The sequence below is a fragment of the Xiphophorus maculatus genome, chromosome 17 (assembly GCF_002775205.1).
Source record: "Xiphophorus maculatus strain JP 163 A chromosome 17, X_maculatus-5.0-male, whole genome shotgun sequence".
Classification (NCBI taxonomy): domain Eukaryota; kingdom Metazoa; phylum Chordata; class Actinopteri; order Cyprinodontiformes; family Poeciliidae; genus Xiphophorus; species Xiphophorus maculatus.
Window position 1 is genome coordinate 6,846,839 of NC_036459.1, and position 27,180 is coordinate 6,874,018.

Genomic DNA, 27,180 nt, shown 5'->3' on the forward strand with positions numbered 1-27,180 from the left:
GGGGTGTGTGTTTTTAAGATGGTTGTGTATACACACACATTTCACAACCATCGAAATAGAGCCGATAGCATCTCATCTCCAACAGCAAACCAAGCTCTGACAAGCACTGAGCAAATTGAAAAAGCTTTAATCCTAAATACTTATATTACTCAGTCCAGCAGTTCAATAATGTATTTAGTTCATATTTAATTGGTCCATGTTGTTAAAGCATCAATTATACCAGCAAAACTTGTAAATGTCTGACATTAGGGGAAATATAACTAAGAAGTTCATGTTGCAAAAACAACTGAACTCATTTTTATTTAAAATAGTTTTATTGTATCTCAATTAAAAAAAAAAAACCCTGAATGGGCAAAAAATTTGCTTAACTTATCCAGAGGAATCAGAATAAAATATTTTATAAGCAGGTTGTATAACCTTATAAAACCTAAGCAGGTTTTATAGGTTTTATAAGTGTCAAAAAATTTAAAGTTTTATTGCTGACTAGGATTATTGTAATCATGTTTAGACTTTTTCTTCCCAGGTCGCCTCTGAAAACTCAGGTTTTGCTTGAATCTTTGCTTCTATTTTCACACAGCACTATTTCACATATTGAAACCAGGTGCTACATAGAAGAAGCAACTTTTTTAAAAATGATGTAGCAATAATTTAACAATATTGTTAAATTATTGGTCATTGGTGCCATCACATTTGACCTCCTCAGTGGAGAATAACATTAGTGTAGGATTGTGCATTTCTTTATAGGAAGTAACTAATTAAAAAGTAACTATCAGCTAAAAAAATACATTTTTGAAATATTTTAATCTAAAAGTTCAACCTGTTTAAACAAGCTAAGGTGTTTGAAAAGCTGGTTTGAGTACATGCTAATGGAGTGTGGTCGCATATTAAAACTGCTTGGCTTCTAATTAGTTTTTTGTTAGAATTTTTTTTTGTCATTTTGAATAAGATTTGCAGCTAGCAGCAAAGTTAACACAAAAAAAAACGGTTTGACTTCTGATTTAAAGCACTGAAAATTTACTTGTGTGGGGAAATATGTCATTTATTTTACAAAGAATAGTAATGGTAAATCTGCACAACTACTCATTGAAATATTTTAAGGTCATTCTTTCCCTAAATCCTAAAAACTTAACATTTTTCATATTTAAACTTGCACTGTATTCTCTCTGTATGTACATCTACATTATTCATTCTACCCAGAACTCTTCTTCACCCTTTGCTTTTTGCTTTTTATTTGCTAAAGTTGAGGACCAATGGTAACAGGTGAGCATGTTGGTAGCTATGGGAACAACCTGACTTTCTGGGTATCTGAGAGCTTTCAGCCTCCAGGAAAGTGAGGGAAAAGTGGAGTAAGCAGAGCTGGGAAAAAAAGGTTTTTATAGACAGAAAAGTAAATTATCTGTAAAGTAAATTACAGTACATACAACGGTTATACCTCAGGTAGAGGCGAAGTTAAAATAGCATAATTATAACTCATTGAAGCATGATTACAGGACAGGCTATACTTCTAATTTGGCTCCAAACAATCGCTGGCCTCCTGAAGTAAATGTGTTTCAGTAAAGCTGTGTTCCTTACCTGAGAAGTACCGGCTCAAATGAAGGAGCAATCAAAGTTTATGTTCGGCAATAAGCTTTTATTGTAAAACTCTGTCTTCCTCTGCTGAAGAGCAGCAGCTATCTAAGAATGGAATGGTGAAAGAGCAGTGGATGCAACCCACTGCATACCTGGATTTTTATTGCGACACAATATACACTATTGCAAACAGGTTGTGGCATGCAGCAGCACCGCCTGCAGACAGACTGTTTGGAAAAGATGTGTTCAATTCTGAAGAAACAACAACACTAATACAGCTGTGATTGTGCAGTAAACATCACAAGTATGTAATTTATTAAGAGTTCCTCAAGTCTTAAGCAATGCTTCCAGGTACCAAGCTAAAGCTAGAAGCTGCCTACCATGAGTTGATCATAATAAAGTTAATATGAGGGAATCTAGAGCTTAAAACAATATATTTATCTCTTAGAAAACTGGAATATTGAATAGTTATTAAACTCAAGTATTTTTCTAAATATTCTGTTCTCTTTTTCCTTTATAATTACGTGATAAAACTTGGTAAAACTTCAAAAATGTAAACTAATGGAGCATTTTGATGTCCTTTAGTCTTATCTATTTTAGTTAAGATATACTTTTGGGTAACAAAACAACAAATACATAGCTAAATCCATGTATTTTAACACACAACACTCAGCCAAGTGCTAGTTTTCAGAAATTAACCAAAAAGCTGAAAGTAGGTCACTATCTGGTCATGCTTAGATAACTATGATCAAAAGAAAACAGCCTAGTATTATTCATAGTAAATCACTTTATATTTTTTGGAATAAATATAAAAAACATTGTTTTGCTGATGTTTACACTTTTTCCATGGCTTTTTTCTCGTCTGACTCTACATTTTAAGAGGCTTTATTCACTATATATATAAAGAAAACAGGGATGTATAGCATAAATCCCAAGCTGCTATTCCTTATGTGCCTCTGTAAAATATGACACAGCCTGTAAGCCTGTTATGAAAGGCGTGGAACTGGAATGTGGACATAATTAACTTCATTAGTTCCAACTGCGGTTATCCCGCTCCGACGTGCCGTCTTTATTACATGCTCAGAAACTACGCAATCTGAGTACACAATTTCATTTCAGATTAAAAAGTAATACGTACCGTAGTGTCATTAAATATTGTGTTTTAGTAATTATCTTTCACAGAATTATGACAATCTGTGTTTACGGTGCCTGAGGTTCCCTCGTCACTATAAAAGCAACGTTAAAACAAAAGGAAGTCCATTCATATTAAATTTTCCAAGTTCAACAGAAAAATATTAACTTTTTGGTTCCATTTGCATGAGAACAGAGGATACACAGACTTACTATTTTTCCAAAAACTTCAAACTATATTGGATTCACTTTGCTTTGGAAATAGTAACTGCGAAAAAAAAAAAAATCCCATTAGGCTTTTCATTACTTCCTTTCAGAAATGGCGCTAAAAATACAAACAAAATTATATCTAACATTTTTTACAACACAGACTTTAAAGACAGACTTTTTCTCAAAGTTTAATATTTCTCCACTGAAGTAATGCAGTTACTGCTGATCTGACTTCTTTTTTAAGAATAATATATGCCTTATTTTAAATACTTTTGTAGTTTGGTCACAAAACACTGTCTGCTTCTGCATTTTTTTTGTTTTGCATATTGACTGACATTTATTGCAGGATATTGAAAGGAAAAATATCAAATTAATTTGGGCTTCAGAGGTGGGACGTCACATCAGTGAAAATTAATTCACAGATAAACCAATATTCTTATATAATTGTGCAAATGTATCAAAGTATCCTAAAATATTTTATTCATTAATCATGAAAATGCTAAATACATAATTTAGCTACAACTTTAAGCTTTTCTTACCAGATCTCGCTAGAATGTTAAAGATGTTGCAAGTGTGATTTTTAAGAAGTGAGGAATTACTTTTGAGATTAAACCATTAATACAATTTTACACAGATAAAGTTGAGAAAAATAGTGTATAAAAAATTATCATATGGTTTATTCTTCACATTTAAATACCTTGCCACCTTGCAGTCGAGGCACATTTAATGTGTCAAACTATACTAAATGAATACAAAGAGCACAGAAAAAAACGAAAGAGGAAAAAGGAAAATAAAACTGACTTTAATTTTAGATTTTCTGACCAAGTACAAATAAAATTTGAGAGAAAGACAATTAAGCAATGGTGAAACAGACTGTTGTAATAAGACGAAATTTTAAAAGAAGGTAAAGTTAAGGGTGGATTTTGAAAACAAGGAATAGGAAAAGAACAAAAGTGTCTGGAGAATAAAGTGTCTGACAGAATGAAGGCCTGACTGACATGAGGCATGAACGAGAGACCAGGTGAAAGCATGTTGAAATGGAAAGAAGAGAAAATGAGGTGAAAATGAGGTTTTATCTGTCAAAGTAAATTCTGACATGATCACAACAGGCTTCTAAAAGTCGAGTATCCATGACAGGTTATCAAAAATGGAGCCGAGCCTTATTCATTATTGATTTTAACACAGCCTGAAGGTCACAGAGTACTCCGAATTTCCAGAAAAACACAACAAACGTGAGCAAAAAAAGGTGACAAGCAATCTCGCCACATCACCATCATGTCCCCCATTTTTGTTGAAAATGGCTCAAAGGAACGCACATGCAAAAAACAAAATAGCATCGTGCTGTTTCTTTTCTGTGCGCATCAGCAGGAGAACCTGAGAGATGATCCAAACATCTGATAAGGATGCATTCGTCGCTGCGTCTCTTGTGGCAGCGCAGCAACTGTTATTAAAAACTACACAGCAATATCTGAGCTGTCAGTCATCTCTACATGTCGCTGGTGCTGCAGGAGCTGAAGCAAACATCCAGTTACGGGCGGGGCTGCGCTAACAAACCAACATCCAGATGATGCGACATCACATGATAATTGATTGAGTTGAGAAAACATAAAAGGCAACAAAAAACTAGTTGAGTTAAAAATGAGAGCCAGGAAAATCTTCCTTTTGAGAGTTGTTGGAAAGGTCACATTAATTAGTCAAGTGGAAACAAAAATACTTTCAAGAGGCAGGCAGAAAGTTTTCATTCCAACCAAGAGTCAGATTATGACTTAAACTGAGCTCTAAGTAAGCCAATAAGCTAACATGTCAGAAAACTACATAGTTACAACTCAGATGCCACATATAGATAATATATGAAAAAACTAAGAAATCATCTCTGCAACAACCTCATAAAAAGTTACAAAACCTCCTATGACACTATGCAGAGGCTCTGTCTGCACTGATGAAAATGCACTGCATGGAATGGCTAAAACAGTAAACAGGTCAAACTTCTTAATTCAGTTATTATTTTATCTTTTGGAGGTGTTCATAGACAACAAACAGAGAATTAAACTTTCATCCAAATATGATCAAATTAATAGACAGAAAAAAAGAGAAATTCTAACGCCACAGCTAAATTTTACAACTTTTATCCCAATAAATATGCTCTATAGATGTTTTTTGAAAGCACTTTTTTACTCATTCAGGATATATATATATTTTTTTTACCAAACTATGTGTTTAAAAGGTGACCTCTAAAGTTTCAAGTCATATCTGAATATATTCACAAAGTAAAACCAGATTTAAAAATGGTATGATTTTTTATTTAACCACTGTTTGCTGCTATTTACCCTCAAAATATTTCTTGTGGGCAAACAACTGTAGCTAAATATACAATTTTACCAAAAACTTTCAGTCACTTACTCATGAATCATTACACAAATCTGAATCTGTATCTAATTCTGCCTTTTTGTCACTTTTTACCAGTTAAAACACTGGATATTGTATCGTACCTAAAAACAAAATGTGAATGCATTGGTAATTTGCTTGGAGACAAAGTGTTTATGACACCAGAAGTGGTTTTACAGTAACACGCACCAACAGTTTGGGCTCGACTCTTTTCTGTGGAAGGCTGCAGATAGCAACTCCCTGCTGAGAGCATTACTTTATTGCTGATAGCCTGTGCGCATCTAAAGCCAGCCTTCGGGTGGAGGGGAGCCACTTTCCACACGCTGAATTCGCTCTTTCATTTCTGACTCCAGTGTTTATTGCCACAGCAACAGGCTTGTCTCCTGTGGTAACACATTTTTCAAGTCCCATGAAGAGTGACGGAAGTCTCTCACTGGTGTCACTGGAAATACATTTAGTGCTGGTGTGAGACAGAAAGCAGTGACAAAGTTGAGATTTTTTATTTATATCAAACTGGAGATCTTCTTTTTCATCACCTTGCAATGCTTTAAATTATCAAGCCTAAAACGTCTGAACAATGAATTCAATTCCGAACAGAGGGGTTATTTTATTCGTCCACATCACTGTAAAATGTTAAACAATATAAGGTTTTCGCTGATCTTATTCTTTTTTTCTGTGTGACCAACAGCAGGATGACTTTCACAGTACATTTCTCCACATTCTTTCCATTTAGTTTTTCTGAACAGAGTCTGGATGTCTGTGTGAGCTTCATGACTCATCATTATGTTGGGTCTTCCTTTTAAAAGCTAAACCAGAAAAGACTGAATGGAAAATCACACAATGATGCATAGACTGGACCAGGTATTGACAAGTGTGCAAATACAGCACTCAGGAAAGCTTGAATTTAGTGCAAAGGATCACGGACAAATCTCTACAGAGACTGAAACATGCTGAACAATTCACTGTATTTAAATAAAAGTCCAAATTAGTGTGTTTTTATCTCAGGCTACACTATGCAGATACTCCATCTACACTGCTAAAGATGTTCTCACATTTATATGCAACGGCTGGTGCAGCAGAGGATAGACTTTCAGATTAGTTCAGCTAATGATTATTTCATCGCATTTGGACTCACCATCTGTGAGCGCTACACTCTCGGGCCAAGATGCTGAGGTGATCATAAAGGATAGAAAAATAAATAAAAGACCAATGTTTGACTTTAAAACAAACTTTGAATGAGGTAGAATTACTTAAATTATAAAACAGTATCAATATCCACAGTAAAACAAGTCCTGTACCTGAGGAAGAAGTCATTACTTCAAAAGTGAAAAAGGAAAGCTACAGTTTGAAAATACATATAGAGACAAATGAATTGCATGGTTTGATGAAACTAAACTTGATGCAACTGCTCATAAAGAAAACCACTACATTTAGAGAATACAGGGATAACAGCATCCAAACTGGGAAAGCGGCATTATGTTCTGCGGATGTTTTGCTGTTTACAAAACAGATGGAAACATGAGGAAAGAACAATGTGGAAATATCGAAGCACATTGACTGTTATTGTACCATGTAAAGAGGAACCCTAAGTAGATTTTTCAGTTACAAAAGTAGCTGAATGGAACTACTGTGAGACATTCGGTGGAAGAAAACCTATAAGGTTTGAGCCAGTAATGCAGCTAAAATGCAGTACTACAAAACTGTAAGAAAAATTTTAGGGATATATAAAAATTTCTCCTAATAATTTTGCCAACTAGCAAACAAATCATTTTGTTATCCTGGCTAGAAAAACAAGGAACGTTTAGACTGACTAGAAAAAAATCCCGACCCTGCCTTGGTAGCGCAGCTGCATCAGGTCAAGAACAAAGAAGATGTGTTCCAGACCTTACTAATCATTAATTACAACTTTAGGTTAATTAGAGTTAAATTACAGAGTCCGGTACTCACCAATGATAAATACTTTCAATTTATGACACAAATGTAAAGTTCTGCTAAGTTTTGTTCCTCTTCTAATGAGAACAGTACATCTCAAGGCTTTGTTGGGGTATTTGTAGGTGTGTCTTACAAAATAAAAGAATGTTTTTAAAGTTATGCATCATGTTATGTTGTGCAGGTGGGCTAAGTGATATTTGATTAGTGTTTGATTCCAACATCATCAGTTTAATGAGTTTAAGGTGGATTATTTGTGTAAAACAAGCAGTGCAGTCAAACACACAACACTGTCCATTGTTCAGGTACTGAAGGCTCATTGACTGATCAAGATCATTGATTAGTTTCGTCCCAGGTGGGATGTTTGCACTGTAAGGTGAGTGAATACCTATGATGTAGCTCTGAACAAAAGAGAAAAATGGACACAAAATAATCAGACTTGTTCAGTGAGATGGGTTTGTGATGAATATTGGCAACAACAAATCACTGGCTAAAACTATAAAATTAGGGTTAATTCTAAGAAAAAGTCTAGTTTTTATTCCTGGTGGCAATAGTCCTCTTCCATAATACTTTATATAATAATGTTCTGATAAGCAGACAACAAATATTCATTATTTCATTGAAAATAACTGAATGAATGAATTAAACCTTATAGTTGATCATCAATTAAACTCCTTTACACTTAAAAACAGAGATCTACTGTTAGTTTAATAACAATTTGACAAAGAAAATTATCTGGTAAATGAATCAAAAAGTGAAGCCAAGGTGGAAAAGAAAATCTGTACAGTACTCGGATGACTCAATTGTCTAAATTTTAAAACTATTTTTTGCAACTGTATGTCTTTAAAGTAGAAAGCTGCTGCTGCAAAAAAAAACCCCAAACAAATAAAACATGAGCTTACGAGACGCTATGACGTTTTCAGCAACTAAAGCATTTCCAGATAAACAAATTGACACCTGCAGGTTGGTGCATGTTTGTTACCGACTTATAGAAGGGGGGTTCTGCATAATTCATGGACTGCAACTGCTTCTGCATAAACACTGCACTGCATTCGGTACTCTGTCTGTAGCTGGGATTGCATAAAGCTGAGTTATGTAGCAAAACAGCAGCCCTGGTGATAGATTGGGTTATAAATAGGGCTACTTTCTGTCCAGCAGCCTACGCAGGTGGCTGACACCAGCATAAACTGCTGCAGGGCTGGAGGGCTCATTGTGTACATTGTTAGCTTAGCATCAGAGAACGGTTTATGGATTTTAGGGAAGAAAATTAGAGGAGATACAGATGTGAAGGCAAGGAAGGAAGCACCTTATATGGTGTGCAGAATAACAAAAGTGATTCCTCACTTCCTTGTCCTCGTTTTTAATTCTCACATTACATCCCCCTCCTCTCCCTGCAACACAAGATTCCCATTCTCCATCACCCACTCGCTTTCTAAACTGGCATCCTTTGAATCCCGAGACTGTCTTCTGTACCCACATGCATGTAATGCTGCTCTGTTCGGTCTGTCAACGTCTCTTTTCTCCCTGTTAGCCTCTAGTTACCATGGTTACCCCACAATGAGCCTTACACGGCTAATAAGTGGAGAGAGCAAGAGGGATGAGCAGAGTGGCAGAAGAAAACAGAGAAGGAGAGAAGGCGGGGGGGGGGAGTGGGGGATTGTGAAAAAACTTAAAATGGAAAAAATAAATAGGTGCCAATCTATTCCTGGTGCAGGAAGTTTAGACAGTGAACTAGAAAGAGGGGGAAAGAGAGAAACAGCAAAGGAGGTGGGGAGAAGAAATGCCTAACACAAAATAGAGTGATATAGTATAACATTTTTATATCAGGACAAGTATTTGGAAGTTGTTGAGGTTTTTTGTTTGTTTTTTAACATTAGAAAAAGTCACGTATACTATCAAAACAAAACTCTGAATAGTATAGTTTGATAAACTATACTATCAAAACAAAACTCTGAAAACTCTGACTTTGTTGTCTTTCTCTGTGTTCGAGGAACATTTCTAACAATTTTATATAAAAAACAAATTACCTTTGTTGTTGAGTCTAAAGTAATTCTACATTTCATTAAAAATTTGTTTAGGTTTGTTAAACATTTGTTTTAAACCTCTAATTAAGTTGATTTTTTTGATATAGGAGATGAGGCTCTTGGGCCAGGGCGCCAGTCTGTTTTGGGTCTGTAACAAAATAATAAAAACAAATCATGTTCTATTGCGTATTTGTATGCACAATTAATGATCTCCCTGTGTTTTACACAAAGTAGGCATTCTAAGAAAATAATATGGTGGATTTATTTATGCAAAAGCTTAAAGCAAGAAATTCACTGAGTTTCATGGAATATGTGATATTTTGTCATTTATTTACTTTAACTACTTCAGTTTCAATGTTTTCTCTCACTTTTATGGATTCCCTATTCCATATACTGTATACAGAATCATATCAAGGCATTATTGTAAAGACCAAAGCAATTTAAAAACAGAGCTGAATTGGGAAACCCTCCTGCTTTTATGTCTGTGTTATTTTTGTTCTTTCAAAGAAAAACTGTTGGCAAATTTATCCAAAATGACAAAGCTGGATTTTGTGGTGTGGTGTCACTTGAACACCAACTTTCAACTTTGTTCCCAAACACACTAATTTGTATGCATTTGATTATTTTATTTTTCTCCTGCCAATGTTATTGAATTGAACAACACCCAGACAATAGTCTACAGTGTTGAGTAGCTGTGTATTAAAAAAAAAGAATCTGCTCACAAACCAAAATTATTAAATGTTGAACAAATCATACACTCAGGCGGCATGTCTTATTTCTCATGCATTTTTTTTTCAACCATCTTGCTCTCCTACAATATTCCAATCATCTGTGCTGGACACAACTGCAAAAATCAAAAATGACTAAGATGCTGCAGTTCTGATTCTCACCGAAAGTGCACATCATTATTTTACTTTGCTTTGCTCTTTCCATCATGGTAGGAAACTCTGTTGGGACGCTTCGATGTAAGCAGAGCCAGATTAGCATATTCAAAAATCCCATTCACTGCATACAGAACAAAACACCAAAGACACATTAATGCTATTACAGGTTACAAGGGATTAAGAGCTGCTCAAGTGGGACTTAGGGAGTAATTCTTTCTAATATGTTCCTATGGAAAACATAGGGAAGGTGTTGAAAGTCAAAACAGGAAATGTTTGACTTTGAGCAACATTAGTTCCTCAGAAGAAATCATCATCAAGCCAAGGCGGACGTTTCAAGAGGGAAACGACTCGTTGCTACACCACTACTCCTGCAGCACTTCAATGGGAATAAAAGCAGAAAATGTCTCAGGGTTTCACTCTTTTTAAGTCGGCGTGTGTTTGCTGCACACACACACACCTGTGGATTGATGGTGTGGGTTTATTTATTTATTTTTTCATTTCAGGCTCCACACCGATCAAAGTCCAGCAGGGTTTCTGAACTGCAGCAGGATGAAACAAGCACACACACACACACACCCTCTCTCCTGCTATCACTCCACTGTGCCTGGTAGGGCTGTGTGTGGGCGCGCGCGTGTGTGTGTGAGGGACAGCTGGACTGAAAGCCAGGTGAGAGACGGAAGTACTAATGATTACGTCACTGGTTAATGAGTGTAACCAAGGCCACTGCTTCGCCATGACAACAAAGAGTCCCACTGCTATGGTAACACAAGCAGCTTGACAAGGAAATGACATTAATGCCATGAAGGTCAGAAGTAAATCTGACAGAGAAGCAGCGAGCAGAAAGGAAATCTGTTTGTTTTTATTATTTGCTTCTTTAATAAAGTGTCTGTGAGCAACTTAATCGTTAAACTGTTGGTGAAACCACCTCATTTCATTACTGCTTCTATTCCATTTGGAGATGAAACTCCGAAACTCAGCAGGGGAGAACAAGCATTATTAGATGAAACCAACAACACTTTATCTGCTATGACAGTAAAAAGGACTCCCCACTGAACCAAAGTAACTTTTTCTGCTGATGTTTTGAAACCTTGATTTTAAGATATGTAGAGAAGTTTCCCTTTGGAGAGCAATGATCTTATCTAATTATCAGCTGCACAGATTTTTACAAACTGATTTACAAGAGCTACAGTCAAACAGGTAGCTGTTAATTTGTTAAGAAAAAATTACTTTAGCCACAAAGTACACACTGGACATAACATGCAGCACACTGAACATTTTAAAACTTATTTTAAGTATCCAAAAAATTACAATGATTTCTTGTAAAATTTGCACAGAGAGAAGAAATGTCTCTGTTCCAATTAAATTGTGATTTCTTGTATTTCTAAAATAGGACTTTCAAGCACAAAAAAGTACAATCAACTACTGTTGGAATATAACATATTATTAGCATAGCAGCTAGTGTTAGCTAGCACCAGTAAATGAGCTAATATTATACATATTAATTTAAGTTAACTAATTGCTAAAGCTGAATAGTGTCAACAGGAAAATGAGTCAAACTCATTTTAATGACAGGCAGAACATGGTGAATGCAAGATGTTATTTCAAAAGAAAATATTTAATTATCTTGCCATTGCAAAACGTGTTTTCTTGAGATATGAAGCCAATATTTTCTCATATCTACAAATAAGTTTTGAATTTGAATGGTTGATTTTAATAAAAATACAAGGTATCTCAATTAAATAACGTTTACTTCCTAAGATTAGATAAAACCAACTTAACTTGTGAATGCAGTGAATAGTTTTTGGTTTTTTTACTTCAAGAACCAAATGATGCCAATTTTCTATTACTTTGGATCACTCTAAAAAATAATCTGTAATTCTGCTGTCCTATCCAGTCTGAATGGAAAGCTTTCTGCCTCCTCAGTCCATCTGAGGCCAACAGTCTTTTTCCAGAGATCTGACTTCTGCCTATAAGGTGTTCGTCTACCTCTTGGGTTTACCCTCCTGTGTGACAGGAGCAGAAATATGATTTCAATTCCTTGACACCAAGGGCAAAGGGAATAAGATCTCATTTGGTCCCAGGGGCAAAAGCGATTATCTTCTGTGCTTTGTCTGGCAACAAAGATGCAGCAAAAAAAGAACATCAGTGACGAAAAAATATGTTTTTCACCCTTTAAAGCCAAAAGTCATATAAACTATTGAGCTAAAACCACCTATAACTGAGTCAGCAGATGGATAAACACTGCATTTGTAGGTTTTAATGTTTTTTCTTCTCAAAACAGTGGTCATTTAGTTTGAAATATCAACACCAGGGCTCTACCTGTGAGCTGACAGTCGTCGTTGGAGCCTGCAGAGTCCTCCTGGTTGGGACTGAGGGGGGGGCTGGCAGGAGGGCTGGTGCTGAAGCTGGCGTAGCCCAGAGACGAGCTCACCTCACTGGGTTCGCAGCTGTGGTTGACTGGCCTCTGGACATCCAGAGAGGAAGACAGGGACGTGCGCTGCTTGGGCTGAATAAAAAAGAAGAACAAAGACCAGGTCTAGTGAGATGAAACAATACGCTACATATTAAAACCTAACTCCTTGCTGCTCTGAAAACGTTAAACAGGAACCAAATATTTGCCTCCACCAGGCCTATCCGCAGTATTTTGAGCAAAAGAGTAAATGATATTTGGGTGCATATATACAATTTTAGAGCACAACTGGATGTTTTCTAACATGAGAATGAAAACTTGCTAAACCCGTTGCTCGGGGCGCTAGGTTAGTCATCCAGCTGCCCGACATGCTTCTGAGGTAAAACATCTTTATAGTTGACAGGAAATTTTAAAATATCACTTGATAGTTATGCGTTATTGGAAGACTGGAAGATTAATACCTAAACAACTATAAAGTCTTTAAAAAAGGCAATAATTTAAAAAAAACTAAAATAAATTAACAATGCTAAGCCTGGTGGGGGCACAGGTAAAGCCTGGTGGCCTGCCAGGTTTATAATACACTGAGGGAAACCCTGCCAAACAAATATCGACATGCTCAACAGGAGGAAAACAAAAAATGTTCCCTCAATTCCCTCAGCATGACATTGAGGACTACAAAAACAATGTGGTTCTGGTGCAATTTGCTTAAACTAGATATAAATGGAGTCTGCATTTAGATTATTAGCCCTGTGTTGACATTAAGGTGATTTTAATCTATTTTACTCATCCGCAAGACAAGCAGAAGTTCATTTTCAGTCAAGCAATATCAGCCGCCTTATGAACGCCAGCCAAAGATAATAAAGTGGCCTAATTATCTCAAAGTTACCACAAACTGGTCCACCAGAGCCTGCAGGAAATGGCATAATGTAATCTCTCATGTTGTCACAGCTTACAGGTTTATCTTCTTGAAGGTTACTCCCCTGAATCTACCTCCAGTTTTGTGGATATGTTGTAGTTCTTAAAGCAGTGAAGCGAAACCGGCAGCCGGCAGTGGGAAAGGACTTCATTAACTTGCTTTAGCAGCTCTCTGAAAGCCATTTAACCATTGTACTTTGGTCGTAAACAGCTGAAATTCAATACTCCAGTAGACTTTAAAAAGTTATGAAATTTTAATAACTGTTAGGTAACAAAAAGTATTTCTGGTATCAAACATCAGCTCAAGTAAACTTTCTGAAATGTAGATACTAAGAGATCTTTCATGCAAAATGTCTCTACTCAAGTTAAATTGTTTGAGAATCTCAATATTTGTGCTTTATGAAAAAGATGAAGAACACGAGATGAAATGACTGAAAACAAGGAAGCGAAAATGCGCTAACAGCTCAGATCTAATTTACATCAGAGAAAGCAGCAGCAAAGATGAAGACAAATAAAATTGGCATCTGGTAAACACGTCTTACATAATGAAGTATTTGCAGCTCCCAAGAACCTGCTGCTGTGCCTTAAAAAACAGCTCTTGCAGTTAAAACCCTGCTGGCGCGTGTGTCACGAATCAATATGCTAAACCACCACGGAAAAATAAAAACTCTGAAACATTTAAAGACGGAAATCCAACAACCTTCACGAGACCTTCAGGGTCTCTTTTGTGACTCGAGGGAGGAGAGAAAATGGAGACAGGATCAGGAGAGGACGCTCTTCTACTAGAACTGTTTAAAATAGGACATTTAGATGGACTGAAACTTAAAAACCACAGCAAAGTGGATGACCCAGGGACAGTGACAAATCTGAAAAGAAGATACTGAAAGCTGAAGAGCGGGAGAGAAACGGGGGATGAGCGTTATTGATATGAAGGGCAGACACTTGAAGAATTAATGGCGAACAGATAAAAAGATTGAGAAGAAGATGGTTTACAGTGATTAGGAGGAAAAAGAAATGAAAAAGTGGAGTAATATCATTAAGAAAACATTTTCTAGATTTATGGACAGTCTTATATTAAAATCTATCACACAGCAGATTGTTGTGTTTGACTGTTTGGGCTGGATTATTTGCTTTTCAAGCTACCATAAATCGGTTTAACTGGCTATAAAATCTGAAATCACAGATAAGAAACAAAGCTTTCTCTTTCAACAGCTGAAAGTTGGTTTTGTGATGGCACAGTTTCCAGGTTAAGTCAAAGAATTGCTTTTCTAAAACAAATACAAGTATTAAAAAGGGGCAGCAGTTAAAAAAGCAATTGAAGGCCTTCACGGGAAAGGATTATAAAAATCTTTGTGGAAGTGAAATCCTCACGGAGAGCTGCAGAAGGTGTTTATCATTTTGAAAAAGAAGGAAACAGCAAAGAAAGATTCTGACAGGGGAAACATCCAGGTAGACATCAAAGCATCAGGGCATGAAAAACCGATAGGAATAAGCCTGGAAAAGAAAAGAAATAAAAGACAAACAGACGGTATGAAGAGTTGATGTTTGTGCCTGAACTGTAAGAAACTGGCTGAAGGAAATATGATTTATGAACTGTTAACATCTCAGCAGAAGAAAACACTCCACTAGGAAAAGAGAAGAAGTCACAAACAGTAGCTGATAGAACCAAACAAATGAACATTATTCCTTGTGCTGTAAGATTAATTAAAGGCTTAACTTCCTGTAAGTTGCAGTGAAGTTGTTTTTCAGTTTAGTTGAACTTCTTTTTTGTCTGCTTTGGTAATAGCACACTTAATGTACTTGATAAATTCAGACATGACTCTTGCAGTGCTCCTTCAATCAGTCGGAGTTTAACTTTAACCAGTGTTGAACAATCAGCCCAAAGTGAAATGGATTTTCTCCCAATCATTGTTTGACTTTCCATCTTTGACAAACAAACGAGGAACTGAGACAAATGTGAATAAAAAATTAAAAATGAAGTGAAAACACTGCATGTAATTTTCCTTTAACAACATAAAGTTATATAAAATTTAATATAAAGTCTTTAGCCTAAGTAATGTTTGGCCTGAGACTGACCGCTGAAGACGTGTCGGTTTCTAGAAAGAATTACCAGGCATCTGTCATTGTCCAGAAAACGGGTACAGATAAAAATATCTAAATCCTAAATAGGTTCGACCATAATTAAAACATTGTTTTTCTTCAACAGAGATGCGCTGAAAAACTGGCTAGTAACTTGAGTCGCTTCTAGTCAGTTGTCAATAATCCTCCTTTAATAAAGGAAAGCAGCAAAGTGATACTAGGTTGCACCAAACAACACTCATCCTTATCTTATAATCTCTACAATCTTCACAAGAGACGGATAAATTCAAAAACATGACCCACAAACAGCACAGAGCTCAAAATAATTGAAAATTCACAACAACACCTCATACTGCAATTCCAGTCTGTCATCTGCCATAAATCAAAACACTTAAAATGTAATACAAGAACACAGAGACAAATCAAAGACAGCTTGATGTTCCAGTAAACAGCACAGCAATAAACTCCACTTTTTTTATTTTACAACTCTCTGTCCCTCTTGGAAAATAACACTTCTGCAGCAACAACCAACGGGAGAGCAGGGATGTTTAAAGGTCCAATGCATCAACTAGACAAGAGTCCAACAATGCAGAGAGGCATCAGGGAATAATGACAATGATATATGAGGCCAATGGGGAATCACCCTGAGTGGGCAGAGAGGAGGAGGATACACAAGCCTGCTGTCAAAAACAGGATTTTATTCCATTAATCTTTTATTGGACTTTACTCGGTTTACCAAAGGAAACACAGACGCAGTACCCTTTCAAAGGTATTCCCACCCTTTGAGCTTTGTCACATTTTGTTAAGGAACAGCCACAAATATTGATATATCATGTAATGCAACATAGGAGAAGTAGAAAATTACTTAAGTTTGCTACAATCAGGAGACAAGAAAGAAGGTGTTCAAGTCAGAAGAGTCAAAGTTGAACTTTTGCCTTTCAGGCAAAACTGTACATCATCCTGAATGCACCATCCGCATGGGGGAAACATGGTGATGTCAGCATCATGCTGTGGGTGCTTTTCTTCAGTAGGTGAGGGGGAACCTTATTGAAAATGATGGCAACATTTGAACTGCAAAAACAAAAGATTACCAAGTATTTTTGGTCTAGTTTCTTGTTCAAATATTTTACTACACTTGAAATAAGACAAAACTAAGTCATCAATAACTTTTCAGCAACAAATAGGGGTTTTAAGTGAATAATTTCCTTAATATTGACAAAAAAAGTACCGGTTCCATTGACAGATTATTTCACTCATAACATGGGAAAAATGTCTTGTTATAACAACAATGAATGAAATAAGTAGTTTTTCATCAATATTAAGAAACTTTTGACTTACAACAAGCTCCTATATCTTGTTGAAAAGTTGCTTATAAGTTAGTTTTGTCTTATTTCAAGGAGTAGGATATTTGAACTAGAAACTATATCAAAAATACTGAGTAAAGTTTTGTGTTTTTGCAGTATATTGGGGGTAAAAACAGGAAGAAAACATGTTAGATGCCCAAAAAGGGCAATAAAAAAAACCTCACCTTCCAGCAGGATAACAACCACAAACCAACAATCAGAGATACACAGGAACGGATTAGATCATATTGATGTGTTAGAATGGCCTAGTTAAAGTCCAGACTCAGGGGGTAATACTCATTTTCATTGCACTTCACATTTACTGTATGTCACATCATGTTTCCAAAGTACAGTTATGTCTATCGCAAAAAAAATAAATAAATGAAAGTAGAATAAATGAAAATAAATGAAAGTTTGTGGTTGGAACGTCACAAAATGTGAAGCTGAAGGTTTCCAGATAGTTTTGCAAATATGATTTATATCATGAAGCTCTATGACATCTGAAGAATTAATGATCAGATGCAAATGAAGAGTTATTAGAAAAGAATGAATTGATCATTAATACACTCTGTGATGTTCACTTTGAAATCAAAACATCATCCAACCCGGTGACTCCGCTGCTGTTTCCTGCCACGTTTCAGCAGGAGCTCAACACTCCGGGGTTTTTCCTCCGAGATGTTTAACGAGTTCAATTGCAACTTCAACTTCTCTTTATTACAGCACTCATCAGCCTTGTCTGTGCACTTGGCCTCTACATCTTCTTTCTGGACTCGAGCTTATTAAACTACACATGTATACACCAGAAAACATTGGAAAGCCTGGCATTAACAATGCGAACGGGCAGCAGGCTAATGAACATGTCACAGCCGATTGGAAGGGGATTAATGAGCTTAGACACAGATGCAGAGGCAGAACACACACAGATCAGGCTCAGAAGAAACCTTTTTCCTCAGCTGGAACAGCATCCGCTGGGGGAAAACATGTCTAACGTCTTTCTAATGAGTCTGGGTGTTAATAAATTTCACACACCTTCAAAATCTCAATTAACACCGACTTGAAAAAGATAGAGGAAAAATGAAGCAAAGCAACTGTTGCTGACGTATAAAGAACGTAATTATTGCCATAAAATTACGCTGATCAGTGGTTCAGATATTTGTAGAAACATGATTTATCTTGCAGCTCTAAAAGACACTTTTACTTTAAATCAATGCTGTTGCCATTACTTCCCCTTTGATGCCAGCTGTAAAACAACACGAGTCGGAGACTGAAAGGTAATTATGTTCTTGGTTATGGCTGTAATTGATATTTTTAGATGACGGGGCAACTTCCCGACTGATTATATTAAAATTAATTAGGTTGAATATGAATTGTTATTCATGTCTTTTGTTGTCAGGCTGTTTGTTTTCTGTCCGTATCCTTAATTTCTGTTCTGACACAACCACAAAAAACATGCAAAGACACGGACATTTATCAAGTTTCATTTTGCTGTGTTGATTGATATTGCATCAAGTAACTTTGTCCACTCATATGCCACAATTTCTCTTAACACCCTCACTAAATGCAAAATCAGTGAAGTGTAATCACCTGATATATTCTCACCTCTCAACTAATCAAAAAACATTCTGATCTTTGAACCACGATCCAAAATGTTCCCTTAGTTTATTTTTATGAAAAAAGCACTTACTACCAACATTATTAATTCAGTTACCAACGATAAAATAAACTTTAATACAACCAGATTTTTCTTTTGGTTTGAATAGAAAAATCAGTTCATATACTTCAAAACAGTTTGTGTTGCTTTTACATAAATCCACTTTGTAAATTCCCCCATACTGACTGAAAATAACTTTGAATCACTCATGAAAACTAGTCTCCGACTACCCAAGTCATTCATTATGACCAACATTATGACTGCGGGAAACAAGATGGTGTATTTTGGTCTCATTTTGCCCAGTAATCCCAGTCATCGTGTTCCTTTTTTTGGCTGCATTCTGTAGAAATCAGGTTGTTTTTTGCAATAAAATACACATAAGAGCATTCCCATACCGAAGGATTTATGCTTAAAATCAGAACAAATACGTCCCTTTTATAGATTTATTCATTTAAAAAATAAGAAAACTGTACCTGAGTTTATAAGATTCATTTGGTACCATAAGAAATTGCTATATTCTCATCGTTTAAACACTCAAATAATTTAATTGCTAATTCCCTTTACTCTTACAAAATTATTCCTCATTTTTCATCAGGTAGTATTTGGTATTTTGCTTTTACATTGCTAGTAAAAACAATTCATCTCCTTTATTAACCTTTTTATTGCTTTTACAAATCAATCATCAACAACAAAATTAGGCTTTTTGATAAGTTTACAGAAAACTCAAAACTGTTTTTACAAAAATAGTAATTGCATAAATATTCACCCCCTTTAAATCAATATCTTTGCCTAAAATTACAGCAGAGTGTGGACACGTCACTTTAAATGGATGAATATTTATGCAATCAACTATTTAATGTTTTACTTTTTTATTTAATTGTGATTATTTTGTAGAAGTGTTTTTACTTGGACATTAAAGTTTGGACCGAAAAGCCAAAAAAAAAAAAAAATGTGGTGAATACTTTTTATCTTATCTTTTATATGCTTGATTTATCTCCAATCAAGCATTGAAGCTGTTTTCCCTCCACATTTCAAAATGCAGCACAGAGGCCGGCTGAGGCTACCAAATCTCTCAGCTCAAAACTAATGATGTGTTTGAGGCCCCCTGGCTTGTTGAAATCATCAAAATGCTACTCGCAAATCCTTTAATACGGGTGGGAAATGCCAAAAAACAGCTCAGAAGTCTAACTCCCACTGGAGAGCTTTCAGCATTAGTCTGTTCAATTAGCTGCGTACGATCCCGGCCTTTCCTCATGGGGGGCAAAGGCTGGGAAAGCAGATTGTTTTTAATTGTGCACACAAACACAAAAAAGGTCTCCTTACACCCACATGGAAAATAATACTCCAAATAAATCTGAAAAACACACTGAAAATGTTAAGTGAAAGAATATCACTAGATGAGTGTAGACTGGAGTATTAAATTAACTCCTGAATGTCCTGAAACGTAGGAAATGTTACATTTAAAAAAATAATTAGGAGACACAAGCCAAACAGACTATTAGACCCGTTCTCCATTCAGGGATTGTAAAAGGTCATAAGCTAACATCTCTGCAGACCCCACACATCCTGGACACATTCATGTCTGTACTGTTTATTTATATTTAATGTTTTAATGTCTGCATTCAAACAAATTTCTTGTTTGTGCACACAATCTTAGCCAATAAAGGTGATTCTGATGCAAAGTATTCAGACAGTTGGAAACACTACAACTACAAAGTTCGTTTTATGGGCACTACTGGGATTTTAATCCTAGGACCAACAACAGTAAAAGTAAAAGGTATTTTATTTTTTACAAACACAAATCTTAAAGTGTGGAGCGCATTCAAATATTCAAAAGTTTATTTGGATAACCCTAACCAGAAGTCACCAACTTGGCACGTTCAGTTTTTAGAAAGACTCGTTTTAACTTGATGAAATAAATAACCGACATATAATGCAGTTGGGTAAAGTTAAAATTTATGTGACTCCTGTGTTACATGCAGTGGTCTGTGTTGGTAGATCCCCTGCACAAATATCTTATCTTTGCCCCTCAGGATGGGTCTGTAGCTGTTGTGCCTTATCTCCACTCCACTGGAGTGTGTGCATCTCAGCATTCACGCATCAGAGGGGCTTATCCACTCAATCACACCACCACCGGGTCTGCTCTTACGTGGCAATGCTTATGTAGCTACTTCCTTCTAAAGTGTGCACTACAGACTGCAGTATAAATCTACAAGCAAGATTAAACACTCTTCTTTATTAAAGACACAAATTGACTTAAATGGTGCTGCAGCTATACTTTTGATTCATCTCCCTCATAAGTCAAATCTGATTCCAAGTATTCAACTAGAATACTATTTATTTATTTAGGTTGTTATATATTTTTTCCTCACTTCATCCTTTACTAAAGAATATATTAGATTTTATACCAACATAACCTTATGGACTACATTTAAAAAGATAGTTTGAGACTTTTTTCAAACTTTTTTTTAGCGGCAGTCAGGATCTTATCTGCATTAGCGAACCCACTGAATGATTTCATCTTTGACAATCAGCCAAATTTAAATAGTTACCGGTTGTGCATTGCCGATTCCCTCTTTCAGGAGACAGAAGACACAATAAAAGTAGAATAAAAGCATAAATAAGTAAGGAAATGTGTGTTTCAGATGCTAGTACTTCATGTCAGACATGATTATGAAGCTGATTTTCAATGTTATGATGAAAAACATTGAAATAAAGGCAACAAAAAAAATGCCACTTTAGCTTGTTTCCTTTAAAGATTCCCGTATAAGTTTGCAAATCAGTGACTAAACGACATAATAATTATGTTTTCTAACCAAACTAGATTGTGAAGTTAACAAGTCCAGAGATCCCTCCCATAAGCAGCACTTTGTTTCAGGAAATCTTAAGGACAAAAAAGATTTGTAGTCCTTACAGTGAGATCTGAGTCCATAATTTAGCCCCTCTAACTTGATATAATTACAATTACTTTTATTCAATCTATCCAGTCTTCTTCTACAACTTTCAAAGGCGTTTTGAAGATATTTGATAATAAAAGTTTTAAAAACTGTATTTTTAACCCAACAAAACTGGAAAAAAATTAATGCTGCAACTTTTTTTTGAAGATCAAGATTTTCACACATTAAAATGTAAATTGATTTTGGCATCTTATTAGACGATAGAGGACACGAGTTTCATCATGTGCTCCCTGTAATCAGAAACTGCATCATGAGCAAAGAAAAAGGGTTTTTCCTTTCAAATGATTCACACAGCCAGCAAAGTAGGACACAGAGCCAGTGGGCATGAGGCTGATAACCCCATGATGTTGTGCAGTCATCTAAGGCCCTCTGCTCTTTCTATGTCTTTCAACTCAGCGTCTCACATTCAAGCGGGCTCAGAGTGTGAGCCTTTGGAGATCTAACAAGTACAGTTGACAGTTTGGACAGGAGGCAAAGGATAAAGACATAAAAGTGAGCAAAACATGAAGAATCTGGACCGCGGCAATACAGCCTGTGTGATCATGTTTGCTTTTAAAGTCAGTGGCTGGTGTTCTCTCAATTTTGCTGGGTTTTGCTCTCAGTCTTAAAATACGACAGCTTTTAGGGAAAACCGTGATAGGTATTTTCCTTTCGAACCTAAATAAAAGAAAGAACCACAGACAACGTATATGAATTTTACGTGGCGCTTTTGCAAAAGGGAAGGCTCTACCAAACTTCTCCTCCGAGCATTTTGCAGAGCGTTCTGATCTGCTCTCACATGAGCTCCTGTTTTTATTGTCAAAGAAGAACAGGCAAGGGGGCAGTCAGGAAAAACAACAGAGGTCGTAAAGCTTCTAACCCAAACATCTAACAACCCAGTTCCAGATGTGATATCTGATCAAAGGTCTGAGCCCGGTTCAAATCTCGGTCAGTACCGTCAATAAAACAAAATACGACTGCTCACAGGTAGTTACTAAATTAGGAGGTGTTCTTGCAAAAGGATTTAAGGTCTGAGAAACTCAGTGTTATCTCCTGCATTATGAGTACTTAAATCTGACTATGAGCAAACAATTGAATCAAATCTTCATTAAAAAGTCATCCTGTTTAGAAGCTGCTATGAAATCTGGATTTTTACTGCCGGTCTTACAGCACCTTATCAATATTTATATTAAAGCCAGAAGGTTGCTACTACACTACAGTGATACATTCTATGCATCCAAATAAATACAGAAGCTCTTGTTTTCTTATCTGTGAGTTGCATTTGCTGAAACTATGAAGTGGAGAAATTGCCAGCGGGAGCACTAAAACCAGATGAAATGAATTCTGGAGTATTAATTATGAGCTATAAAACTGAACTGTGGTGCTTCTTGATTATGCACACTTCAAGCCGAACAGCGGCCTGCTGGGCACAGCGTGTGATCCCTCTGCACACATTAGTTCACATGCCAAAGTTAGGTCCCGGTGGGAGAACAACAGATGAGAGGAGAAGGTGGAGCTTATTGGGAAATTTAAACGATTTACTCAAGATGAGGAAAGTGGTTCATTTTAACAAGCTCCTTCATGTCAATATTACATCACAAACCTAAAATTTCCTCTTGAAAATAATTGAGTGCAACAATTTTAGATGTAATTTTACCATAATTCCACCTATAAGTTGTCTTAATTGACTGATCCGCAAATATTAGGTGTAACATTTCACATTTGTCCCACAACTAGTTCACATGTACTCAAGAGAGAAGGAGCAATGGAAGAAAAAAAAAGGATGTTAAAGAGGAATTAGAGATGCTATATTAGCAATACACTTTTTCTCTTCCGATATTGATACTGAAATCTGAGGTTTAATATCGGCCGATACCGATCCGATACATAAAAACAGCACTGAATTGTCTTAAACCATTTCTTTTTCAAACACAGAAAAATTTTTACTGAATTAGAAATTTATTTGATAAATCAAATAAATTAAAGGGAAACTTTAAAGTTTGGTCAAACATTTAAAAACAACTTTATATTGTTTAGTCAGCGCAATTAGGAGTATAACAGCCAATGTAAAATAAATAATAAAGAAACTGAAACGGACAAAAACAATATGTTGACTAACTTGGTTAAACAAAACTGCAACAAATCTTCTTTTCAATGGTTCAGAAAGTGTGATTAAGAATTAAAAATATAATGTAAAGTGAATAATAAAACAGAATTAGACTGAATAGATCTGATCTTATGGATCAGACACATAATAATCTATCATCATTATAATTGTTTCCTGATCTAGAATGTTCTTAAAAATCGAAAACGATACGGATAGTGACACGGAATCGGTGCATCTTTAGTGAACATACAAACTGTTGGTTTTTAAATATGGCAGAGTAAATGATATGACGGGAAAAATGTGGCTTTTTGAGGTAAGAAACTATTCAAATTGTTTAAAAAATATAAGTGACTTCCTTAATAATTAAAACCATCATCATTTCTGCATCAATCTCAAGCAGCTCATTAAAGTTTATTTATCAGGCTCCAGTGTTTAACAGTCTGATTATGACTCCCTGCAGTGAACAGGGAGTGGAGTTGGACTTTTATTTTTTTTTGTATTACGTCACATCATCATCTCAGTGAGAAAACAACTGCCTTTAATTATCAAGGTGTGAAACATCCGTGAAGCTCCTCGGTATATGATACTATCAACTCAGAGTCAGGAGTGAGAGGAATAAATTTAACTGGAGTCACTAATGAGGCTGACTTGTTGCACTTAAATTGCTGAGTTTCAAATGAGTTATTCATGATCGGAAACAACTCGGCAATCTACTCTGCAGTCGCATGAGCCGAATAAAGCAGCAGCAGTGATATATGCTGGACAAAAATATTTAGAATTTGCTTCAACACATTGTATCTTTTGCTCAGCTTTATGCTTTCATGCAAGTTCATTTCCCTCTGGATCATTCTATATATTTTCCTACTCTATATATTTTCCTATACTACATTTATTGGATAACTATTTCATAAAATAAGCTACTAACTGCCATAGGAAACGTAAACATTTTGACGGTTTAAACTGAAATTTTCAAGCAGGTAATTTCAAAACATTTTTCTGATACAAAAAAGTTTTGGAGCTACACATCTCTCCCAAGGAAACCAAATTATTATCATATATGAATGATTATGAGACACAAATAAGTGTAGATAAACTTATAAAGACTGAAAACATGGCATACAACAGTTTTATTGTGACTAGTAAAAAACTCTGACTTACTATGTGTAGGAAAGTGAAACTGTCAGCTATTTTCTTTCACTAATTGTATGATTTACAAAACAACTGCATAGTTAAGAATGTTGGTCAGAATTGGAGTAAATGTTATGATGCCAATCTGAATGAAGCCAGAATTTTCTCTTTTTTTAAATGCAATTCTTCTAAAAACTGTGACAGTACCGGGCTCACCACAGTGTGCTTTTAAAACCTTGGTAGGGTGCTTGTTTGTTAGGTCTCCAAATTACTGATCTTAGACAACATTTGTTTTTATTTCCTCTTCTTTAATAGAGAAGACTCAAAGAAATAATTTATCTACTTAGTTAGCAGATGCTATGTTTTGATGAGTTCAATGTCCTGTATGCATTTTGTCGTTCAGGGGATGTTATTCAATCTTGCATTTGCTTTTTCCAAGTTTTTCAGCGTATTTCACAAGGAGATTAACAATGTCAAGCTACTAGCCCAAACATAACAAAAGGAAATGGGGAAAACTGATTACATACTGTATGTCCTATAAAATGTGACCCTTTCAGATGGAGATGAAAGCCTAAGGATGGGTTTACAAAAAATGAAAAGCAAGAAACTAAATCTATAAAATCCGCAGAGATTAATATTTCACAAGGGCGGTAACTGACTGCAAAAAACTTAATATTTGACCAAAACAAACTCTTAGAAGTTAAAATAATACATTTATCAAAGTAGTAAAATAATAAACATGCATCTGTTATTAGATTTATATTCCAGATGCTGGGAATTTTCTGCTAAAATCTCCCAAACACAATAAAACACAAACATAAATAGTATATCATTTTAATAGCTGGTAATATGCCATTAAATGGGTTTGTCTAACTGCATTAGGTTCAGATTGTGCTTCTCAGATGATGTTCTGCATGCTTGTACCACTCACATCCGCTTCTTTAAAACTCACGTTAAGCAGCCAGTTGTTCATCCATAATTGCAGATGTTTCAAGATAAGTTAGAACTGAAGCAACTTTTGTTTGTTTTTTGTTTTCAGATATAATATTTCAGACTTCTAGAAGTGATACCGAACTTCATGCAGATGGAATAATATATCATTACTTGTCTGTCTGTGTGTGTGTGTGTGTGTGTGTGTGTGTGTGTGTGTGTGTGTGTGTGTGTGTGTGTGTGTGTGTGTGTGTGTGTGTGTGTGTGTGTGTGTGTGTATGAGTTGCTTGTGGGAGGATGCAGGGATGCTCAATAATGCATCAAGCGACCTACAACGCATTCATTAGTGTGTGAGCGCTCATTCACCTGTGGGCGGATGACTCTCTCGATGTTCTTCAGGGCCGTGTCAGGGGAAGGGGGTGAGCAGTCCGGTGTGGGGCCCGTTGAGCAGTTGTCATGGTTACCGTGCTCCTCCTCGCTCACGGCTGCATGGGACGAGTGACCTTGGACCAAAAGAAAAAGTCAAAGCCAGGCACAGAGACAAAGCAAAGATTTGTTTGGAGGTTTTTTTTCTTTTTCAATTTTATTGTCCTAAATTATTGTTCTGTAGTCGATGTCTATAATATTTTTCAATCTTTTAAATATTTTTAATTTACTAAATATAACCTAAGTTGCAGCTGTTTGGGGAACAGCATCCATCCAAACCTTTCAAGCTTTTAAAGAATTCAACTAATGATGAACGGAAACGATTAAAAAAACAAACAAACTGAAAAATAATATTTTGGGCCCCATATTACTTACTCTTTGCCTGCAGCTTTTGGGCCCCATTTTTTCTTTGTTGATGATATTCAAATAAATATTCACATAAAGATTAAAGTAAGCCTGTCAGCTTTCTGTGGCTTTGAACTAAGAATTTAATTCAAGAAAGTTGGCTTAATGCCCACACTTGTTAACATTATTTAGCTGCAAGATACAAGATACAGGTTTCTTGTGGTGGAAACATTGTATTCCAGTGTTTTACTGATGATAATCAGATCTATTTATCCATATGGAGAAAAGCAAATGAGTAGGAGAAAATTATTGCATTGTATTAACAATAACAAATCATAAATGAACCTTAGTTTTCTTCATCTTGGAAATAAAATGTAATTTGAAGCGCGGATGCATTTTTGACACGCGTAACGCGTTTGGTGTGAACACACCATTAGTATTTTATGACTAATTTTAACAAAATAAACTAACACTTATGCTTAAGATTGATTTAATGTTAATTACTGTGTTGATTTAATATTATAGCGTATTTATTTTCTCTTTGAAAGTGCTAACAAATAAAGTTAATATATACATGTTTCATAAATGAAGAAACAAAATTAGACATCAAGTTTGAGAACTCTTGAACTTGACAAAGAGAGCAAAGATTATCTTTTTCCACACCTTGAAACATAAGAGCTTATTTGACACTGAAGGAATTGAAAACTAAATATTGCACATATTAAGTTTATTTTGTATTATTTATAAAACAGTTGTTTCTGCTCTGAATATATCAGTT

The 27,180-nt window shown here is 35.7% G+C and overlaps 1 protein-coding gene across 4 annotated transcripts in view; it reads right to left on the reverse strand.

The window, feature by feature from the left end:
• Nucleotides 1-27,180, reverse strand: part of anks1b (ankyrin repeat and sterile alpha motif domain containing 1B) — a 187,679-nt gene that overhangs the window by 58,123 nt on the left and 102,376 nt on the right. For all 4 annotated transcript variants that reach the window (XM_014473658.2, XM_023350596.1, XM_023350595.1 and 1 more), the window contains exons 12-13: nucleotides 25,998-26,134; nucleotides 12,452-12,638 (exon numbers count right to left, since the gene is read on the reverse strand). In XM_014473658.2, coding sequence (XP_014329144.2) covers nucleotides 12,452-12,638; nucleotides 25,998-26,134 — 324 coding nt within the window. The remainder of the gene's footprint in view (nucleotides 1-12,451; nucleotides 12,639-25,997; nucleotides 26,135-27,180) is intronic.